Source organism: Gastrolobium bilobum, unplaced genomic scaffold, assembly GCF_033153095.1.
Source record: "Gastrolobium bilobum isolate Gb01-03AN ecotype WA unplaced genomic scaffold, APGP_CSIRO_Gbil_v1 utg41252, whole genome shotgun sequence".
NCBI lineage: Eukaryota > Viridiplantae > Streptophyta > Magnoliopsida > Fabales > Fabaceae > Gastrolobium > Gastrolobium bilobum.
The window spans coordinates 68,000-89,058 of NW_026896546.1; the positions used below are offsets into that span (position 1 = coordinate 68,000).

General features: G+C 33.6%; 3 protein-coding genes across 3 annotated transcripts; all 3 read right to left on the minus strand.

Moving 5' to 3' along the window:
• Positions 1-434: 434 nt before the first annotated feature.
• Positions 435-5,553, minus strand: LOC133300418 (uncharacterized membrane protein At1g16860-like). The gene is made up of 5 exons (XM_061499961.1): positions 5,385-5,553; positions 3,343-4,298; positions 2,879-3,034; positions 1,263-1,474; positions 435-937 (listed from the first exon to the last, which is right to left on the minus strand). Exons 2-5 carry the CDS (start codon positions 4,216-4,218, stop codon positions 745-747), a joined length of 1,437 nt encoding a protein of 478 aa, XP_061355945.1. The 5' UTR covers positions 4,219-4,298; positions 5,385-5,553; the 3' UTR covers positions 435-744.
• A 5,826-nt stretch (positions 5,554-11,379) lies between these two features.
• LOC133300410 (ylmG homolog protein 1-2, chloroplastic-like) lies at positions 11,380-12,622 on the minus strand. Its single transcript, XM_061499945.1, has 2 exons — positions 11,848-12,622; positions 11,380-11,758 (listed from the first exon to the last, which is right to left on the minus strand). The coding sequence occupies exon 1, from the start codon at positions 12,541-12,543 to the stop codon at positions 11,872-11,874; it is 672 nt and encodes a 223-aa protein (XP_061355929.1). The 5' UTR covers positions 12,544-12,622; the 3' UTR covers positions 11,380-11,758; positions 11,848-11,871.
• A 2,194-nt stretch (positions 12,623-14,816) lies between these two features.
• LOC133300409 (ubiquitin receptor RAD23b-like) lies at positions 14,817-19,312 on the minus strand. The gene is made up of 12 exons (XM_061499944.1): positions 19,154-19,312; positions 18,363-18,524; positions 17,793-17,831; positions 17,624-17,697; positions 17,495-17,539; positions 16,776-16,953; positions 16,526-16,660; positions 16,384-16,446; positions 15,808-15,855; positions 15,624-15,733; positions 15,266-15,344; positions 14,817-15,162 (listed from the first exon to the last, which is right to left on the minus strand). The coding sequence occupies exons 1-12, from the start codon at positions 19,217-19,219 to the stop codon at positions 15,046-15,048; spliced, it is 1,116 nt and encodes a 371-aa protein (XP_061355928.1). The 5' UTR covers positions 19,220-19,312; the 3' UTR covers positions 14,817-15,045.
• Positions 19,313-21,059: the final 1,747 nt, after the last annotated feature.

Here is a 21,059-nt window from a genome sequence, read left to right on the forward strand (position 1 = left end):
ACTACGAGCGATTTCATGTAAAATTCAAAACAAAACAAAACATTTTAAAAGATAAAACAGACCAATTGAATAAAGAAAGTTCACCAATATTGTGTGAAAGATACAACCCAAAAGTACAATGTAAGTTCTTCTCTATGACCTGATAAACTAATTTAAAAGCAACAACAAATTGAGAGATAGCAAACCACGCACACCATTGAATTCCGTCTTGGTCTTAATATTCACTTTCGAATGGAGGGCAATAGAAGGAACAATATAATATTAAATAGTACACTGTCAAGCTCCACTAATAGGCAAATGCAAATGTATAGCAAGATAGAAAAAGAATCGGTACACATGATCCTAGCAAATAAAGCCGTTAGGTTATACTCAATCTTATATCAGCAGTTCAGCAACAAGCTTAAATTACAAATCGTGCACGATAGATTCCCTTCAGTTTAAAACAAGTCCCTCTGAATACACAACTTCTCACTATATGAAACCACATACATTATGAAGTCTAAAATCCTTAGGAAAAATAAACGAATAAGATTTTCCATTAGCTATACAACAAACTAGGATTTGAGTGTGGAACAAGAGAAAAAAAAAAAAAAATTAAATCGCCGGTGTCAATGGCAGAATCATCAAACTTACCAACAACACGTATGCTTACAAAATACAAACAACCACCAACAACCTCAATTTTTGATATGGGAAGACATGTTTCTTAAGAGAAAATAACTAAGAGGTTACCAAGGAGGATAACTAGACCGGAATGACATCAATCTTTGACGTATCTTCACATCTCAAAACAATACCCTCAAGGCTAGCTGGAAATATACATTTGGTCCATTGGCATCCAGTAGTCAAAGGCTCTGGTGGAGGGACAATCATAAGCACGTTGTCATTTCTTTGAACAACTCCCATTATGCTAACCGTGCTACCTTCTTTGATGTACCTACAAAAAGATCATTGCAGTTTCATAAGAACATCCTTCCCATCCTAGGTTATCCCAACTTTATTTTCTTGATCATCATTACTACCATTATGCATAACATGAATTATGTACTAAGCCAAACTGGCTCAACATTGACTAAAAGTTTTGCACGTGGAACCTAATTAATGTTATTGCTAGCAACAAGATTAGCGCAAAAGAAATGTTATTGCTAGAAACAATGACCAGCTACCCAATAACAAATGGAAAATGATTAAACCTTAACAGTTTCCATTTACACCAATATTATCTGGAATTCTCAACTCTTCAACGAGATAAAGTACTTTACCCTTCTTTTAATTGCATTATACGATCATCGCTAGAAAGGTTTCTCTCTCCCAACCATCGAAGAAAATCAGGGGACATATCTTTATTGGCTGGATTGACATCAATTATAATGGAATCATCAACATAAGAAGTCACTCTTGCACCGTAGCCTGTTTTAACCAATGCTCTCAATCCAGATTGGAAATCAGAGATGTAAAAGTCCACCACATGCCTCTGCATTGAATAAAAATACAAGGTAAATATTAAAAAACAAGGTTTCATATATTACCCAGCCAAATCCCCAAAATACACAACTTGCATCCTGATACAGACATGTGTAGCCAATATTCTTTTGGTCCCCCCACAAAAGAATAAAATTAGTATTTGGCCCCCAACATGAAATTCTTCGCTCCCCCCATATATGGAAACAGTTCAAAAGAGCTGATAACAAGAAACTTAAATGGATAGATTTGAATCCAAGACTTCCATTCGGGGGGGGGGGGGGGGACACACACACACACAATACTAGTATCACATCAGTCAGGAAGATACAGGATTATTCTTTATAGTCAAAGAGTACATAAAAGCCACCATAAAAACCCCCAGCAAAATGCTCAATTAAAAGCAAGAAAGAAGTGCATTCTGTGTTAGAAGAGAACTTAAGAGAAAAAGTTATTTTAAAATTACAATTTATATTTATATTTTTCTGGTTTCAAAAGAAGTCTAGATGGAAACTAGAGAGAAACAATAATCTTGACAAAGCTTTTTCCTTTAAATAGCTTATAGATGGTGCAAGAAGCTCCGAATTAAGCAAATTATAGAAATCATTCCAGGGCTTCCTTTCAGTTCGAGTTCAATGGAAGAGTTGTGTACCCTACTGGATTCACCAATGTTTGATGACTATGATGGAGCAGTAATGTGTTTGCATTCCATATTAACAGCTTTATTACTATGCAAAAAAATTTGGGGCAAAACTGAGGTAAAGTTTTTTAAGTTCTTGTGGTACTGTTCCCCTATTAAAAATATAACGAATTATTTTTACACATTAATACCATCTCATCCTTCCTTTGCTTCCCCACTACTACCACTCCAACTCTTCTTCCATGAAAGCTCTTGGAGCTTGAGACCAAGTCAAACACCATCATCTCAAGGCTTAAGCAACCCAAATCTCCACCTTTGTTCCACTCCAACTTGGTACATATGATCTACATGCCCCAACATGAAGGAGAGTGTGGGATATGTAATTAACCTTATAACTCAGTTTAGGGTTGAGGTTCATTGTTTATATAATAACTTGGGTCGAGATTCATTAAATAAGTTAGTAAGTTCACATCATGAAATTGGGGAAATTGAGATCAATATATTTATCATTAAATTAGTATATATTTATTATTAACTCTTCTACACACGATTTAGTGCATGCCTCTCTTTTGTATCTTACTCAACAATTCATAAAGAAAAGCACATTCAATCAGAAAGCACAATATCTGATTCACCTCCATGGCCAATGCATATCAAGAAGTCCTGAATATTTTATCAAATTTGGAAACTTTGGCAAACTATACAAAAAAAATATAACAAAACAAACTAACAAACAAAACAAAAAACAAAAAAGATTGAACAGATTATTGCAATTACCTCAGCCGATCTAAGTCCCCATGTAAAGCGGCGATGTTTTGGGTTGGCTGCTTTTGAATCCCATCCTCGATATTCATACAAGCTTGTGGATGTATATACACATCTAGGAACTTTTTGAAAGGAGGACTCTAGTGGAACATTACCGCAGGTAACCACCTTCAAAAGGTAGAATAAATCATTGGTCTATTTCAATTCAATCATATATACATATATATTTATATAACAACATAAACAAGAGGCAGAATGATGGAATTTTAGACAAGAGCACCAGCCAACCATTCAAGTCATTGATATCTGTAGCATAAAAACCACTTATCCACCAAGCAATGGATGAATGAATAAATGAATAATCAAACATGGGTAGTTTAGTGCTGATGAGTGTGTATGTGGGACTGAGCTTTTACCATGTTTATATGCTTAATTAATTGTATTATAAATGCATATGTCAATATTAAGTTGCATACCCCAGAAACCTTCACAAATTGCCCATTCTTGGCAGTTCTAAGCTCTGCATCTGGATAATGCGAAATGAAACCAGCAATGGCTTTTCTTCCACAACAACTATTCCAAGTGAATAATGCAGCAACCGCACTAAATATAACTACTACAACAATGAGGAGAATGGCATTGTGAACAGCTCCAAGAATAAAACCGCCAGCAATGAATCCCATGATAAAAATCAGAATCACAGACCACAATATTGGCTTCGGGAAGTTCCTCCTGAAGGAATATTCATCATCTAGGCTAAGAGTGGTCACAGCTGGATTGTGAGCTACAGAGGAACTATGTGATTTCATTGATCCTGTAGACTCTAATGGACCAGACACCTTCCTTGGAGCCCCTGATGAATTTAGAGGGCCAGAAGTAATAAGACCAGTAGTAGGAAGAACTGGAGGAATTGAACCAGAGTTTTGCCGTGTAACTCCACCGGATTGAGGGCCAGATGACTTCTTGACGGGTTCCCCATGTTTATTCAATGGACCAGAGTTGGTCTTTTTCATTGAGGCTGAAGCAGACATGCCTCCAGCAGATACATTACCTCCTGTAACATAAACTGAACGAGCTGCTGCATTTTGCATGATAGGTCCAGAGTGTGAAGAAGCACCTGCAAATGATCCAGTCCTTGAAGGAGCACTATTCAATGGACCTGATTTTCTAGATTTAGAGCCATCCATGGGAATATCAAACATTTTCCCTAATTCTCCTGACTTCTTGATGTCACCACCAGTGTAGGGCATGGCAACTGAGCTCATTGTCGGAGTCCTTTCTTTTGGCTGTTCAGGCCGGCCTGACACATACAGGCCATTGCTGAGCTGATGAGATGGGAATCTTGAACCCATCAGGCTTTTTCAAAGCAGCCCAAAAGAGGCAACTATATAAGAAACAGTACCAGATTGCTGAAGTAGAATTAAACGTAATACTGCAAAACAGCGGAATGGAAAACACGATCGAAACAGGATTTTAGCCATAACTTGTGATAACAGGCAGATATCTATATTCATCTCGAAGGAAAGCATCCAAAGTAGAAAACCTTATGAAATAAAGTCATATTTTTCCTTAGGCAACAATTGAGAATAATAACATTCAGTTCAAGAAACCAGATTAGAACTACAAATAAAGGCAAAAAAATCTGGGTTTTCTGGTACAACATGAACATGCCAGAATAAAAGAGTCACTTAATTTTGATTCCATAGAGTCAGCCAAAAGAACTTCAAAGAATAAAATTTTGAATATTGAAAATATATGAATACGTGACTGATTGAATTGAGCATGTGGGTAAGGTAATGTGAGTGAACCAAGAAGACAACAAATGCTATGATATGACTGCGAGGGAAAATGGTAACATAAATTAAGTCAAGGAAATATGAGCAACAAGGAGTTTACAGCTATTTGCTTGATCCATTGGAAGCAAGTTTACATTGAGAGTCATGAAGCAATGCTTGCATTTCCCTGTGCTACTGGATAGTGGGTACATCTGGTTCCTCTATTCATCGTTAATGGGAGTTAAAACAAAATCCAGTAATAATGTTAGTGGAATTTGATCGAAACTTAAATACAAAACTAGTATATATCCAGTGTTTATATTTATGGAGTTTGAATGAGCACTTAAAATTATGGTGAAGACGTGAAGTGCGAATGAAGAAAAGGGGAAAAGGAAAAGATACTTAACCATCCTAAGGAAAATTGAAGATACAGTTGGTGGATCTAAAGGAGAGAGAAATACGGGAGTGATGGATCTCCCTCCCAATGTAAACATGTTGGGAGATCTATCCATATTTTGGATTGACGTTAGAAAAGAAAACCAAAGTGTTATTGCAACGCGCAAAACAAGGATGACAGAGCCTGAATCTGAAATTCAAAAATTAAGAGCTGAAATAAAGAAAAAAATTCCAAGTGGGTAACCCAATTTGAAGAGTATGAATGCAATGGGAGAAGATCTACAGAAAATGAGGAAACTTTATGAAGATAGGCAATAATGAAAGGTGAAGGAAGATGTGGGGTGTACCTGAAGATTGAAGATTGAAGATTGAAGATTGAAGAAGAAGAAGAGAATCAAAGAGAATGGTGATGAAGCTGAGCCTGAGTCTTAGATCCCATATTCATAGCAGTTTCCATCTCTCTCACTTCACACTTGAGACTTCATTTCATTTCTCTCTCTCTCTCTTTTCTCTCTCTCTGGCTCTAACCAAGTGAAGTAAGTAAGTAACCACTAATAAAAGTTAAAACTCTCTCTCTCTCTCTCTCTCTCTCTCTCTCTCTTCAAACAAACAGCTGCAACAACTGGTGGGTTGTCTCGTCCCGTAAAAACCACCAAACCAAGCAACATATAATTTATTTTCCAAACATCACTATTATATCAAAACGCACCTACTCTCTTCTTTTCTTTTTTGTTATTCAAATCCTTTCATACATTAATGGGAAAAGTTGTTAATAAACAAAACCAACGATTAATTTTGTGCCACGTATCAAAATTATTTTCTTTAAAAATATGAGATAAATTATTCATACTATTACTTTTGTCTATTACCAATTTATTATTATTCTAATTACCAATAGATCAAACTTTATCAGTAAAAAGTGATCTGAAGAAAGGAAATAATTAATCCAATAATAATTAGAGTGATAATAGATTGGTAGTAAAAAAAGTAATAATATGAATATCCTACTTATAAAAATATATCAAAATTAATTCAATAATGATTAAAATGATAATATATTTTGTTTTACTGAAATCAAAATATATCAATTTTTAGTAATATGTCATGGTTTATCTTATTTTTAAAATACATTAAACATTAAGAAAACATATATTATACTTCTTCATGCTCTAATACATCTTCCAGACACCATCTAAGTAAGCAAAATGAAGTGTTGATGTTAACCCAAAAACAAATTGAACGCTTTTTATAAAATAAAAAATAAAAAAATTGTACCTTCACTAGTGCATAGGTTATATACTTATATCTCTTGCATTGATGTACCTTTTCTTATTTTATTCCCTGTCTACCGGAATATTATGCGTTTTTGGCGTCTCGAAATCGTTTTATTGCTCTTTGGTTTTGTTTTGTCTTTATCTATGTCAAAATATATTTTTTATGCTAATAAAAAATATAGAGAATTTTACACTTATCGGTGAAGCTTTGTTCTACAAAAGCTATGCGGATAAATTATTCAATTTGAAAAATATGAGCAAATTACACACATACTCAAAATAAAGAAGAAGAAAAAGCGATACATTTTTTTTAAACAAGCGATACAATTTATTTTGATTCCCTTCAATATAAGGTAATATTTTAACACTTATTTCATTATATTTTTCTTACCATGCACTCGTTATAAATATTTAATTATAAGAGAATATAAATAAGTTAGAAAATCTTAAATAACAACAATTGTTTATAAACCCAAATTTAAATTATTAAAAAAAATGAATTATAGAGAAAGTTGATGCCTAAAGCAATATAAGGCCTCTGTGAACATAATTAAAGCCATACTCACCAAATCTACCATGGGATTTTGTTTGATCGCCAGACTTTTATTTTGAAGCATATGTCAATATGAATGACAAAATTATGAGAACAACTTATTAGTTCATCAAGACAAGAAATGTCGATTATAAAAATATTTAGAGTTTTATTCCAAAAAAAATATATATACATTTAGAGTGAATGAGAATTAAAAAAAAAGTTTAAAATTCAAATCATAATAAAACAAAGTGGCCTTTTGGCGAAAACATATTTCAATTCACTAAAGGAAAATTCATTTATAAATAATATAGTCTTAGTTTATTTTATCAAAATTCAAGTTACAAGCTAAGTTAAAAAAACCTAATAAGAAATTGTTACTTTTCGATTGAAGCAAAAGCCTTAGGATTAAATTATGTTTAGAGATTGAGAAGATTTGTCTGATTATAGTCAGCGATAAATTTTCGGCCCTGCAATTAATATATAATTAAGTGTGTATTTATATATTTTGAAATATGAATGTAATTTTTGCTTAAACCATACGAAATATATTTTCCATACATGACGTTTATTATATCCACTCACACAGTTTACTTAAGGATCTTAAATTTCAATTATTGGCTCTCTAGAAAGTAAAGTCTGCTAGTTAGCTATTTTAAAATTAAAGAACAATTGTGGTACTTTGAATATAGCGAGAAGTGAATATATTATTAGTATAATATTATTGTCACTTCTTCGTAGTACATACCAACTGTAATGCAAGTATGTATGATCTGTATGCCATTACATGCGCGCAAATTGTCAACATTGACGTCTATTTCAGTTCAATGCATCAAATTTTGTAACTGAAATTTGGGAGGCAATTACCTTTTACCGTTTTTGGTGGAAGGTTTATTTTGAGATTAATGGAAAAGTGTAAGTGGATATTAAAAAATATCACGTTTGGTTCAGATTTTTTCAAAAAATATCAGGCAAATAGGATAGATGGGAAAATAACTTTTGTGTTAATTTTTGGATGAAATTCACTGTTACAGAATACCACTTGAGATGTGATATTTTAAGATAACTGGGGAAATGAAAAAACAGGTGCAAAGTTTCTCCCGAACATAGATTTTGCATATTTGAATAAATTTTTCTGGTAATATTTGGGTCAACCAAACAACTTTTTTTACATTTTCCTACCAAACTCATTTTCCAACCATTTCCCTATCAATTACATTTCCCTAGTAAAAAAAAATTTCTCCCGAACCAAACAGTACCTAATATATTTCTTCTAATTAAATTGGCTTCCGTGCTTGCTTCATTAGCTGCTTCTATAATTCAGGTTAAATAATAATATAATCTCGAGTTAGAGCATGGTAGATTCATATAATTCAATTGAACCACAGTTAGTGGTTGCTATTCAGCATTAGATGTAGGAGTAGGACTTCAAGCAAGTTGACGTATCTCCAAAGACAAATTATTTCTTTGTTGTTATGATTGTTGGAGCATATGCTTCAATTAAATTTAGGTGCAAGTTGTCATTGAGAGATTACGAATTTAATTTTGATGTAAAGTTATACTATTCTCTAATCATATATAAGTGGATACAAATTATAAGATTCACATTTAGTTGGATGAAAAGAAGAAATATGTCAAGTATTGTTCATAATACAAGGGTGTTTCTTAAGTTAAAATAAAATTTTCACCACACAACCATAAATCTAGTGATATTATAATACTGAATATTGGATGATTAAGTGCCAACAGATGTATAAGATAAGTGTTGCATATATGAGAATATTTTGTTGAACAAAGGATCATACAATAAAAGATAAAATCAAGAATAAATGTGTTAGAGAGAAAGTAAAAATGGCACCGTCTGATAAAAAAGATGGTAGAGTTTCACCAAAGATAGCTTAGACATGTGAGAAGAAAATCAATACAAACAAACTTTAGTTAGAAAAGTTGATCAAACGGAGGATAGCCGAATAATTAGAAGAGTAAATACCTTTTTTGATCCCTAACAAAAAACACGGTCCCCACTTTAGTCCCTTACAAAAATAAATTAGTCAGTTAGTCCCTAACAAATTCAAAGTGGATCCATTTTAATCTTTTTGAGGGACTAATATGGGTCTTTTTTGAATTTGTGAGGGACCACGATTTCAACTAAATGGGTTCACTTTGAATTTGTTAGGGACTAACTGACTAATTTATTTTTGTAAAAGGCTAAACTGGGGACCGTATTTTTTGTTAGGGACTAAAAATAGTATTTACTATAATTAGAAATAGAGGAGGGCTGTAAGTAAAAAATACTAAAGAGAATTTAGTTGGGATAAAAAAATAGCACCTGTGAAAAAACAGCAAGTGAAAACGCATAACATGTGGCAATAATAAGAAAGCTAAGAAGTATCAAACATAAATAAATGAAACATATGATACTACTAATGCTAGTTGATGGGAAATGGGAATAAATTCTCTTCATTCACATATCAACGGTTATAATATTCAAGTTGTCTTTAGAAGGAAACTCGTTAAAAGACATAATAGATAAACATTAAAGGCAATTTGTTGGTAATAATGATAGTATTGAAGCTGTTTTAATTATTAACAATACTAAACAAATTAGGTTAATTCCAATACTTTTTGCTCATATTTATATGTTTATCAATTCACTTGATAAGTTATGCAATGTAATTGAATCTTTGTACGACATTCTATAGAACCAAATGTCATTCATAATACTTATATATTTTTTAGTTAATTCAATTCTAATTATCTTTTTGAGGCAAGTTGACTTTTCTGATATTTTCACAAGTTTTAACTCTTTCAGCTGGTTATAAAACTAATCCGGAATGCTAAATGAATCAGAGATGAAAATATTTAAAACACCTTCCAAAAATAACATGTGATGATCAAACATAGACTCTTTCTTTTCCACTTACTCAGCTCTCTTATTATCAAGTGAGTTACCATATGGATAATTGTCCATTCATTAGTTGACAAAGATTGTCATAAATAAAAAGGAGATTGATTCACTTCTCCAATAAAATGATCAAAATTTGGAATCTCATTGGATCGTTAGTTACCACGTGTAATTTAAATCACGAAGTATATACCCAAAAATAGATTTATACCTAAATTGCCTCTCTAAAGATTTAGTTTTTTGTGTAACATAATTATCTCATTAGACACAGGTAGCAAACCCCACCCAGGGGTGGGGGAAAGCTTAATTGTTGTTGCTATAGTGTTTGTTATCCAATTATATATTGCCTTAAATATTTTAAAACTCAACTTTGATATATGTAAGTAATGAAAAGAAAAATTACGCTAGCATTATAAAGGTACCTTATATTTTTAATATACACAAATTAATGTGTAATTGGTTCATATTCTACAATCGATAAAAATAGGCAAGCAACAAGCAAAAAACCTTTCCTGATAACATAAATTTACTTGGCAAAGCAGAAGTACTCAAGTTGTGAAGTGGAGAGAGGAATCCGATGACATTATATAAACTTGAAGAGGAATCCGCTGTAAAAAGTTGAGAAGAAATCTTCTTAGATAGGATAAATATACCCAAAGAAGGTCGTGCAAGTCAAAAAAGTCATCAGGGTTGGATCGAGTCAATGCGAAAGATGATCCAAAGGGCTAGATGAACCAGTTCATCTAGAGGTTGTGTGGCAAGTTTTTTAATCCACCCCGGCTGAATGGTCTAGTTCTCTTCCAACTACGAGTTTGACATGTTACGTGGGTATCAACATAATGAAATTTGTTCAATAAAATATCAATATAAGATTAGATGATAACGTGAAACAAAATTTAAACGGACAATGTATCAAAATTAAACTCATATTTTAATAGTGTGCAAACGCACTATTAAGTGAAAATATATATATAAACCTTCATATCAACTTCATTTGAAAGTAAACTATTTTTAGAAAGAAAAAAAAAATCTTAATTTAAATAACAGTCAAAATAAATTAAAAATAAATGCGTGGATTATTCTTTCAAAAATTAACATGTCACCACGTTACTTCTATGAAAAATTCTGTCAACAAACCAAGTCCTAAAAAGATTAAATGGTATAATGTTTTAAATTTTTAAAGAATTAATTTAAGGACAAAAATTTCTGAAATACTAATATGAGAAAGCCATAATCATTAAAAAGTGTTTCCTCTAAGTAAAACCACTCCACGAAAATCTATTTTCGTAGGAGAGCAACCAGCACCAACAACACCACCCTCATTGCATTTGAAGACTACAGAAGTTGCAGCCTAATTCAGGATTTAAAAAACAAAAAAACAAAAAATCAAAGGTTATCTTGTTTTTTTTCTTTTTTCCCCCTAAAGAATCTGACAGTGTACTTGACAGCTTGACAAAGAAAGTTGTTCAATCACAACTTAAATGGAACAATCACCATTCATGAACTGGTATAAGATCATGTTAGAGGTTGATGTTAGATCACATCATAGGTGGTTGTTCTCCAGAAGATAGTCAGAAAATTTTATCAGATTAGTTGCGTATAAACAAATAGGAGAATAATCTCACTGAGAGAGATAGATATTAGATACAAAGGAGTTTTGTTCAGAACTCAAATAAGGAACGTATAATTGGAATCACATTATCTAGGTCGCCATTGGCGCAGATGATAAAGCATATCCATAACCATGATAGAGCAGGAATTTATGTAAAACTAATAGCCTACAAACTCTGCAGAGCTGATACTGAAGAAATTTCAAGATACAATTAAATTGCTAACACAATATATGAAAAATGAAGTAGGATGGTGACCTTAAGCACGTACATAACTACAAAATATACCAAATTGAAAAGTACATTGTATAAAAGACACCACCAAACTTGAACCTAAGCTTCAAAAGAGTGGTTTTGATGTTTTAACAGCCATTACATTAAGTGGCATGGCAGCCCAAACCTATCCAAAGAAAAAAAACACCACAATTAAAGTGATAAATATCGATCGATGCAAACCACAATTAAAGATGAAAAAGAGTAGAAACAAACCTGTAGAAGAGGAGTGACTAGTGACTAGGTAGCAGTCTGAAGAATGGAGCCAAGAGTGCCCAAGACGGCGAAAGCAAGAAGAGGACTAACATCAAGGGTATCAAAAATTGGGGGAATTATATTACGGAACAAGTTGAGATAAGGATCACAAAGGTCTCTTATTGCAGACAGAGGTTGACGTTCCCACGGGATGTTTGGGAACCAACTCAGCAAAACCCTAACCATCAAAACCCCACTGTATATGTCAAGCCACTTCCCCAATCCCGCCGCCACAACCGTCAGCGGCGTGTTCAGATAACCACTCGGACGGTCCTTCAAAGAGGCAAACAACAATTCACCACCACCCAACAACATGCTATTGCTATTGATATTGCGACTCAACAGATTCAAATTCAAATTCTGAAGTGCAATCTTCCCAAACCCTTTCACAAACAACACGGCCATGCCCAACAAGGTTGTCACGGTGCGAGTGGACCCCGACAGAACATTATCGTGTGCCTCGCTTTGTCTGCACGAAACAACAGGTGCACGATTGCACTGGGAATAACGCCCCCTCAGAGAAACACATTCAGATTTCTGGTTCAAGAGATAACGAGAAGGAGGAGGAGGAGAAGAAGAAGTTCGCCGGTGTTGGATTGGGTGAAATAGAAGAACACGCGTTGAGGTCTGAGAAGCCACACCCATTGTTGCTGCCATCTCTACAAATTAGGGATTAGAGATCAGGTAAAGGAGCAACGCCCGATGTTTATTTGTTTCTCTTGCTCCTCCTCACTCAACATATCATTTTTATATAAAATAAATAGATGGAAAATTTCGTATATCCACAGTTATTATTATTATTTTACTGAACTTAATGTTTTTAAAAAATACATATATCAATATTATAAAATTATGATGACTTATTTCGCCAAATAATTAGATTAATTACATTGTTAGTTCATGAGCTCGTATGTAAAAAGCAAAAATTAATCGAGTGCTTAAAGAAAGAAGAAACTAATTACCTGTACGTTTTGTGTGAGTTTATTTTTTACTCTCTTCTCTCTCTTTGTTTTCCTTTTTGAACATATCAAGTTTATTTTGAGTTAGAAACAAATTGGACTACTGGGTTATTTTTGAACATATCAAATTTCTGTAGAGTAATTAGCCTGAACTCAATGACCTTATATTTTATTCTCTATAGAGTATAGATGGAGTTTTTTGACCCTTGTAACCCTTTACTAATAATTAATTACCAAATTGACCTTCATTATAAACTATTTCAAAAATTTAACCCCCTCAAAAAACAAAACACCAATCTGCCCCTGTTTGACCGTTGACCATCAAGCCTACCCGGGTACACCCCTCCCTATCCGGGTATTTTTTGAAATTTTTTGTATACCCGGGTAGGGAGGGGTGTACCCGGGTATTGTTCTTGATTTTTTGAATTATATACCCAGGTAGGGAGGGGTGTACCCGGGTATTGTTCTTGATTTTTTGAATTATTTACCCGGGTAAAGATGAGTGTACCCGGGTAAATCTTCTTCTTATTAACCCACAATGATTCAAACACGTATTGTGCCAATGCCTGCGGTTCCTCGAAAGAATTTTTAGATAAGTTAATTAGGTAGATGCTTAGTAAAAAAAAAAAAAGTAAAGAAATGAACACTAACGCTGTTCATGGAAACCATAAAGAACGAGAAACATAGAACGTGTGGCAAGTAATTAAGTAATGAATCACTAATCACTAAAATAAAGAACATTTACCCGGGTACACTCATTCCTACCCGGGTAAATAATTCAAGCAATCAAGAACAATACCCGGGTACACTCCTCCCTACCCGGGTATACAAAAAATTTCAAAAAATACCCGGGTAGGGAGGGGTGTACCCGGGTAGGCTTAGTGGTCAACGCTCAAACAGGGGCAGATTGGTGTTATGTTTTTTAGGGGGGTTAAATTTTTGAAATAGTTTATAATGAAGGTCAATTTAGTAATTATTTATTAGTAAAGGGTTATAAGAGTCAAAAAGCCAGTATAGATGACAAGAAGGAAAAACACACGCGTGTGGGTATCAACATATTTTTTTGATACCATTAGTTGTAAACTTTAAATCCTAAACCATACGATTAATTTTTTGATACGTGATCAACGTTTTTCAATGTTTTTTTTATCCGAATTTTATTTTATTTTATCTTTTTAATTAAATATAAAAAATTAATTTATAAATCAAATATTTTCTGTTATGAAATTTAACATAAAACACTAACAAGACATGAAAAATTATTTTTACTTTATATTTATATTATGAAATTTGAATATTTAATTAGTTATATTATTTATTATAAGCTGCTATATGCATTGAATGTAAACTATATTATTAATCTCATAGCCGACTCAGAGTCAAAACTTATGAAAATATCAGAAAAAGCGAACTCACATAAAAAAGATAATTAAGATTTGATTAACGCAAAAAAAAAAAAAAATTATTTAATATCAAAACATATTTTAATATGTCAATTTAATATTTTTTAAAATTATTGTGTTAGCGTATTATATCATGCACTATATCAATATCTGAAGAACATATGATTACAGCGCAAAAACAGTTCTATAAAATTTCATGTATGTTTGTTTTAACTTATTTTCAGAGAAATAATTTTTTTTTTCCAAAAGCTCAATTTTAACAACAACAAAAAGGTCCAAGTTAGCCCAAATTCGCACAAAACCAAAAATTCGATAACATAAGATAGCTATCTTCAACCACACGAGAAAAGTATTTCCCTTATTACAATCCTGCGACAGTCTTCTCAACAACGGATTACTCTCCGTTTCTTTTTTTTCACAATCCATATATATAATATATTTACAATAAAAAGGTAAAGAGTAGGGGGAAAATAAACACGGATATGGCTGTATTTGCTGCTATGCATAGATCTAATATTGATGTCACTTAAAATGATACCAATAAATAAACTTAAAATTATACCTTTACTACTTCATCAGCGAAGACAACTCACATTAGCATAAAAACCGGATTCTAAAATCAATTGTAATAGTCTGTTGTTTCGATGACATAATGTCAACCGAAATCCAAATACAAACTCTACCCAATAAATTTTCCAATAAAGACACAATTCAGTTTTTTTTTTTTTTTTCTTTAACAAAAAAAAAAAAAAAAAGAGCCGAACAAAACTATGAATCGATGTCTATAGGTTAGTGATTTAATCCTCAAAATCTCCAGCATTCTCCAATAAGTAGTTGGCAGCCAATTGCTCATCACGGTCACATGCCAAAAATGCCTCTATGACTGATGCTCTATCAAATCCCATTGCCTCAAGCTACGAATCATAGGAAAAAATCAATCAACATATATGAAGACTAAAGGAACAACTCTGGGAATGAAAATGGCACGTATCAGACTACAACAAAGGAGAGACATACCCTTCCAATTGCCTCCTGCTCAGCTGGAGTCACATTGATAGCATGAGGCATGTCTTGCTCAGGCTGCCCAAATATATCCCTGACACAAAAAGGGTGTTATATTTCTAAATTCAAGATTTGTGTGAAAATAAAAAAATCAAGTGAAGTGGATAAACTCCTAATTCAATATTATATCCTACAGGATTTCAAGCTAAAAAGTAGAAACGTTACTTTCACGTTACAAATATGGGAAAAGCTTTTGACAACCAACAACTGAAGCAGTATATGAAGAAAGACAACGATGGCATTCAGTAATGGTTATAAAATGTAAAATGACATGATAACTTGATATACCATATATGGTAAGCAATACACTCACCCTTCAGAACCCTCAACAGGTTCATTTATCAACTGGAGAAACTCCGCATGATGCTCTTGAATCAGTCCTAAAAGATTGGGATTCTGCTTACCAAGTTCCTGAAGCACAGGCTGCAATAGAAAGTGGATTGATCATTAGACATCAACAAATAACCAAAAGTCAAGGTAATTGAGAAAGTAAATACCTGTAGAATTTGTGGATTGGATTGCACCATTGAACGCAATGCTTGAAACTGAAAATGCATGCAACAAAGCAGTTACTTAAAAACTATCAAAATAATGCTCGAAGCTAGATACAACAGAAAAAATAACAAGACGCCTTATCCCCATAGGTGAGGTTGGCTACATGGAAAAGCTCAAAACTAGATAGGAATAACAGGTGTTCTGCAGTATATTGTCTAGCCACTGCTATCAATTAAGGCATATAAAAACTCGTAATGCTTTTTTTGACTAGCTCCGATCATATAAAAATAACAAATTAATTGTAACTGACAATAGAATGCTCCACCAACCAATCTTTTTACTTATGGAATATAGAATGCAAGTTCAAGGCCAGTGCTAAAACCAGCTTGGAGGTGAAAATTGGAGATCATACCATACCACGTCACACAACTTAGGTATCTTAGATCTATAACACAAAGCAATTTGGAAAAATAAAGGGAGATGTAAATCATAGTATTCAAGCTGGGTGGATGAAATGAATGAATGCTTCAGGGGTTATTTGTAGTAGAGCACAACAATTGATGGAGCAACAAACTTACCTGGGGATTGTTTCTAAGGAAGTCAAGAGATCCAAGTCCAGCACCAGTACCAGAAATCGTCTCCTGAGAGTTTCAGCTTGAAATAAAGCGCAAACAGTAACAGAAAAAGATGCAAATACCAAGGTAGAGTCATAAGTTTTACCTGGGGAAACATATTTAAAGGAGATGAGTTAGGTGCCCCAGGAACTGCTCCAGCAGAGACCCCAGTTGTTTCAGTTGTTTGACTGCCTGGAAAGTGAGGAACTGGTACGGCAACTTCTGCTGCTTCAGGGATTCCCTGCCAAAAATACACACACATACACACAAAACACACAAAAAAAGAGAGTTGTTAAATCCAACATATACAACAGAAAATTTAAGCAGTCAAAGAAATACCAGCTGTTAATACATACAGAATACAAGTAATCTATAGCACGCTCTGGGTTATTATAAGCTGACCGAAGAGCACGAGTAACTGTATCCCTGTCCCAGTTGCCACCGCCCATGTCCATAATTTGTTGAATAGTTTGCTCAAGATTACTACCAGCAACTAAATTTGAAGCAGCCAGACCATAAGTATCTGCAGACACACTGCAAAAGAAGCATTTATAAGAAGGCTTGATGACAGGAAAGGGAACAATGTCAATGACAAACAATATATTTCCATAATGCTTCAGCTCAAAGAAAAAAGGAGAAGCGTGAGGGCATAACATTTTGGATAAGCATCTACCAAATAACTACGATCAGACAACCTCAAATTTTAATCAAAAAAGACTTGTACAGTAACCAAATGCATCCCTAAAGAGCATTCAATAAAAATATTTGAATTGAAAATTGTATTTCTTCCAGTATTATAATGTCAACTTCATAATAATTAATTTGGTTAAAAGAATTATGGCTCACAAGAAACTCATGAGGAAAAGACAAACCATAATAGTGAAGATTCAAATTCAAATTACAACAAACACATTTTTCCTCTTGAATTTATTACTAGAGATCAAAAGGATATCTTCTTGTCAGCAGTCCTCCCTCAGTAACTATTTCAAGGGAGTTCAATTTGGTATCCTGAATAAAATTTTCATTAGAATTTATTGACAGTATCTTAAGAGAAATGCAGAGAGAAAAACTATACTTTGTAGTCGTGGAGTCTAGGCCAGATGTACTGTTGTTTGCAGCCCTGAAACCAAATAAAATAATTAGGAAGAAAATTCAGCTGATATACAAATCAACTTAATCAAAAACATTTTTAAGATAGACTCACTGAGTTGGTACTGGAGGTTCAGGAGCAGGTGCGGAATTTGATGTTGGTACACTTGTAGGAGGGTTGCTAGCAGGCTGTTACACACATGCACAATCACTAGCGAATACAGAGAGGAAAAAGAAAGAAAATTAACCGCCAAAAAGGCAATAAAAATGAGAAAGTAAAATACCTGAACAGATGAGGCCCCAGCAGAACCCAATGTTTTACTCTGTAAATAGAGAGGTAAAATGGCATATTATGATTAAAGAAGTTATAAACCACCTCTTGCGGAAAAAAAATGCCAAAGCATAATGAAAGGAACTATTGAAAGAAAAATGTCTAAAACCGAGTTTATCTGATTGAAACAGACGGCATAGTAGATATTATATGGCAAGATCTAATATTTCTCATAAAGTAGAGATAAAATATTGGGGAGAGAATCGAAGCAAAAGGTTCTTATCAATTTTCTTTGTTAAATGATAGAGAGCAAAGCATTAGATTTGTGTATTTAAAGGAAAAAAATTTCACTACGAATGAGTGAGGCACAACATCTGGTTTCCATTTTTAAATCATGAAATAGAAAACACTGAGTGGCTCATGATGGTGGATTTAAGGCCCTTGCGTTACAAAATACAGCCTTGTGTAATCACTAATTCCGGATACAAACAAGAGAGCTCAAATCACAGTCAGTATGTAGGTGACTTGCCAATAAAAAAAGGGGCAATTGTTTGACAAAGTTTTCATGAAGGAAGAAATGTACCTTACTAAGCATGACAACAAGAAAGCCATCTTCGGAGACTTTGTTCTCTACTAATGTAGTTTCATCTTTCAAAACTTTGCCATTGTGAATCAGCAATTGCTGTCCACATGGGTAATTATCTTTGCCTTGTACATCTTCGATATTCTTCTTGACAGCCATAATCTGAGGTGAAAATAGCAGGACAATTTCAGCAAATTAAAAAAAAAAAAAAAAAGAAATCGGAAAATAGCACTTCTAAAATTTACCACATGCGACATAAAGCCTAGTAACAAATTCATATTCTAATTAAGAGACAACATGGAACTGAGATTAATACTCAATGTAGTGTAAACAAGAGAGCAAAAAACACAAAAGCCAGTCAATGAAGTACCAACAATCTCAATAAAAACAAAACCAGCACCACAATCTGAGGATCACGTCCGAAACATACAAAATCCTTAAAATAATAATAATAAAGCATCCATCCACGAAATAATAAATGAACATATACAATGTTGGTGGAAAAAATGAATGTATGCAATGCAAATACAAACAAAATTAAAGGCAGCTGAATTTGACTAATAACAATTACGATGACGACAATGATTTTGAAAATTGAATTTTTCTTTTTTAAAAAAGTTGGCTTCCAAAATTTGAAACAAACAAACCAATTCAATGAACAAATCATACAGACTTTTTCGTTACTGAAAATGACAGATTGGGAAATAAGAAAGCAACTATTGATACCGAAGACTGCAACCGAAAAGGAAAAGAGGGTCAGAGCGAGCTAAATTGGCAATGAGAATACTGACAGTGTCGGAGGGCTGAACCCTGATTTCGAAATGGCTCCCTTTCAAAGTCTTCACTGTGAGCTTCATGCTGCCGAGTTATCGGAATGACGCCGTGAACGGCAGCGATCCGATTGAGGTATGGTGGTGGAGAGTGAAACCCTAGAGAGAGAAACAACTACGTCTGTTGCAGTTGCAGTTGCATAAAATGAACATGTCAACAACACATCTGGTTTAATCTTTTTCTATTAACTTTATTTACTTTTTTCCCTAAATTAAATATTAAATGATTAATGATTCACTTGTCACTAATTTAGTTTATCACTTGTTATCATTAAATATTAATTTGATTAAATATTGTTTTTTTGTCAATCTAACATTATAATTTATTAAATCATATGTATTCATTAATTTTAAATAAATTATAATAGTTAAATTAATAGAAATTAATAGTTAAAATTTAAAGATAAGAGGTGATAAATTGGCTTTTTGACCCTTTTGCCCTCGTTAATTAATTAATAATCAATTTGTCCCTCCCCCAGAACTATCCATCATCCTGCCCCCATTTAGTCGATCAACTTGCACTTTTAATCGACTAAATGGTCAAAATTCAGAAAACATGAATCACGAATTTTAGTCGACTACATCATCACCTTGATCGACTACATTTCGAGCACTTTTAATCGACTAAGGACATTATTTAGTCAATTAAAAGTCGCAGAAAACCCTATATCCACCCCTCTATCTCTTGTTTGTCAATTGTGATCCTTCCAATAACGATTCCATTTCATCCCACCATCTCTAAATCATAATAATTGTGAAATCATTGTCATTCCCCTTATTTTCTCATTTGTTTCCCCCAAATCCGAACCCAAAACCCTAAAATCCGATTCCTACCCCCAAATTCGTGTGAAAGATGAGCTTAAACCCAAACATGTATGTTACAATGATCTACTATGATGGAAAGCATTATGAAGGCCCCAACGGTGTTCAATTTGAAGGAAAAACGAAAATGTTAAAAATCAAACGGGGTACTACGTACAATGAGCTGAAAGGGAGGATTCACCAAAAATTGGGGCTACAAGGCAGCTAGTGCGTTCAACGGATGATCGTCGGGGTAGAGTCTACAGTTGGTAAGGATGTTATATTCTACATTGGTAATGATATATGTGACAATGAAGATGTGGAATGTGTCATAGATACAATTGTGGACCGAAAATTTCAAAACTTTATTGAGATATATGTTGAAATAGACTGTGGTCAATCTTCATCTGCACATATGTATGAAAGAAGTCAAAGTCAAGAAGACAGAGTGGTCGATTTATCTGCACCTGCACCTGTCTTAAGTCAGATAACACTGAGGGAAATAGACGAGGATGAGGATGAGCATGAGGAGGATATGGACAGTGAAGACGACATGAGTTGTTGATTCCAGAAATAGATGGTCCAACAATTATCCCAAATGCATCTTTGGTTCGTGCACAAGGAATACCGAAGTCTTCAAGGATACAAAATGAGATGGATTGGGTTGAGTCCCAACCCACAAGCAGTCAAAGTAGATGTAGCACCTGCAAGCAAATTGGTCACAATAAACGTACATGCCTTATGAGGATTAGACAGAGTTGAACCAATGTTATGCATGTATTTATGAAGTTGATGTTAGTGAGCACCATGGGAGGGAGCTACTGTGTTTATGGTTTAGTTCATGTAATTAAGTTATGAAACTTTATGTTACAATGTGTACTGTATGTTACTTTATGTTGTTTGTATGTTGATTTGTATTCAAATTAGTAATATTGGCCCATATTGATAGATTGAAACTCATAACAATTACTAATATGACCCCAAAATGAATTCACCAAGTTTCAGGGAGTGTAAACAAACGGTTTCCATCAATACGTACCCAACAATGCATACGAATGGACCATTT

Coding starts and splice junctions, on each gene's coding strand:
- LOC133300418 (XM_061499961.1), bottom strand. CDS start 4,218: ATGGGTTCAAGATTCCCATCTCATCAGCTCAGCAATGGCCTGTATGTG. Junction 3,035..3,342: donor AATTTGTGAAGGTTTCTGGG/GTATGCAACTTA, acceptor TACCTTTTGAAG/GTGGTTACCTGCGGTAATGT. Junction 1,475..2,878: donor GGGGACTTAGATCGGCTGAG/GTAATTGCAATA, acceptor TATTCAATGCAG/AGGCATGTGGTGGACTTTTA.
- LOC133300410 (XM_061499945.1), bottom strand. CDS start 12,543: ATGGCAGCAACAATGGGTGTGGCTTCTCAGACCTCAACGCGTGTTCTT.
- LOC133300409 (XM_061499944.1), bottom strand. CDS start 19,219: ATGAAGCTCACAGTGAAGACTTTGAAAGGGAGCCATTTCGAAATCAGG. Junction 16,954..17,494: donor CTAGACTCCACGACTACAAA/GTATAGTTTTTC, acceptor CTTCTTTTGCAG/TGTGTCTGCAGATACTTATG. Junction 16,447..16,525: donor CTTTAAATATGTTTCCCCAG/GTAAAACTTATG, acceptor TGAAACTCTCAG/GAGACGATTTCTGGTACTGG.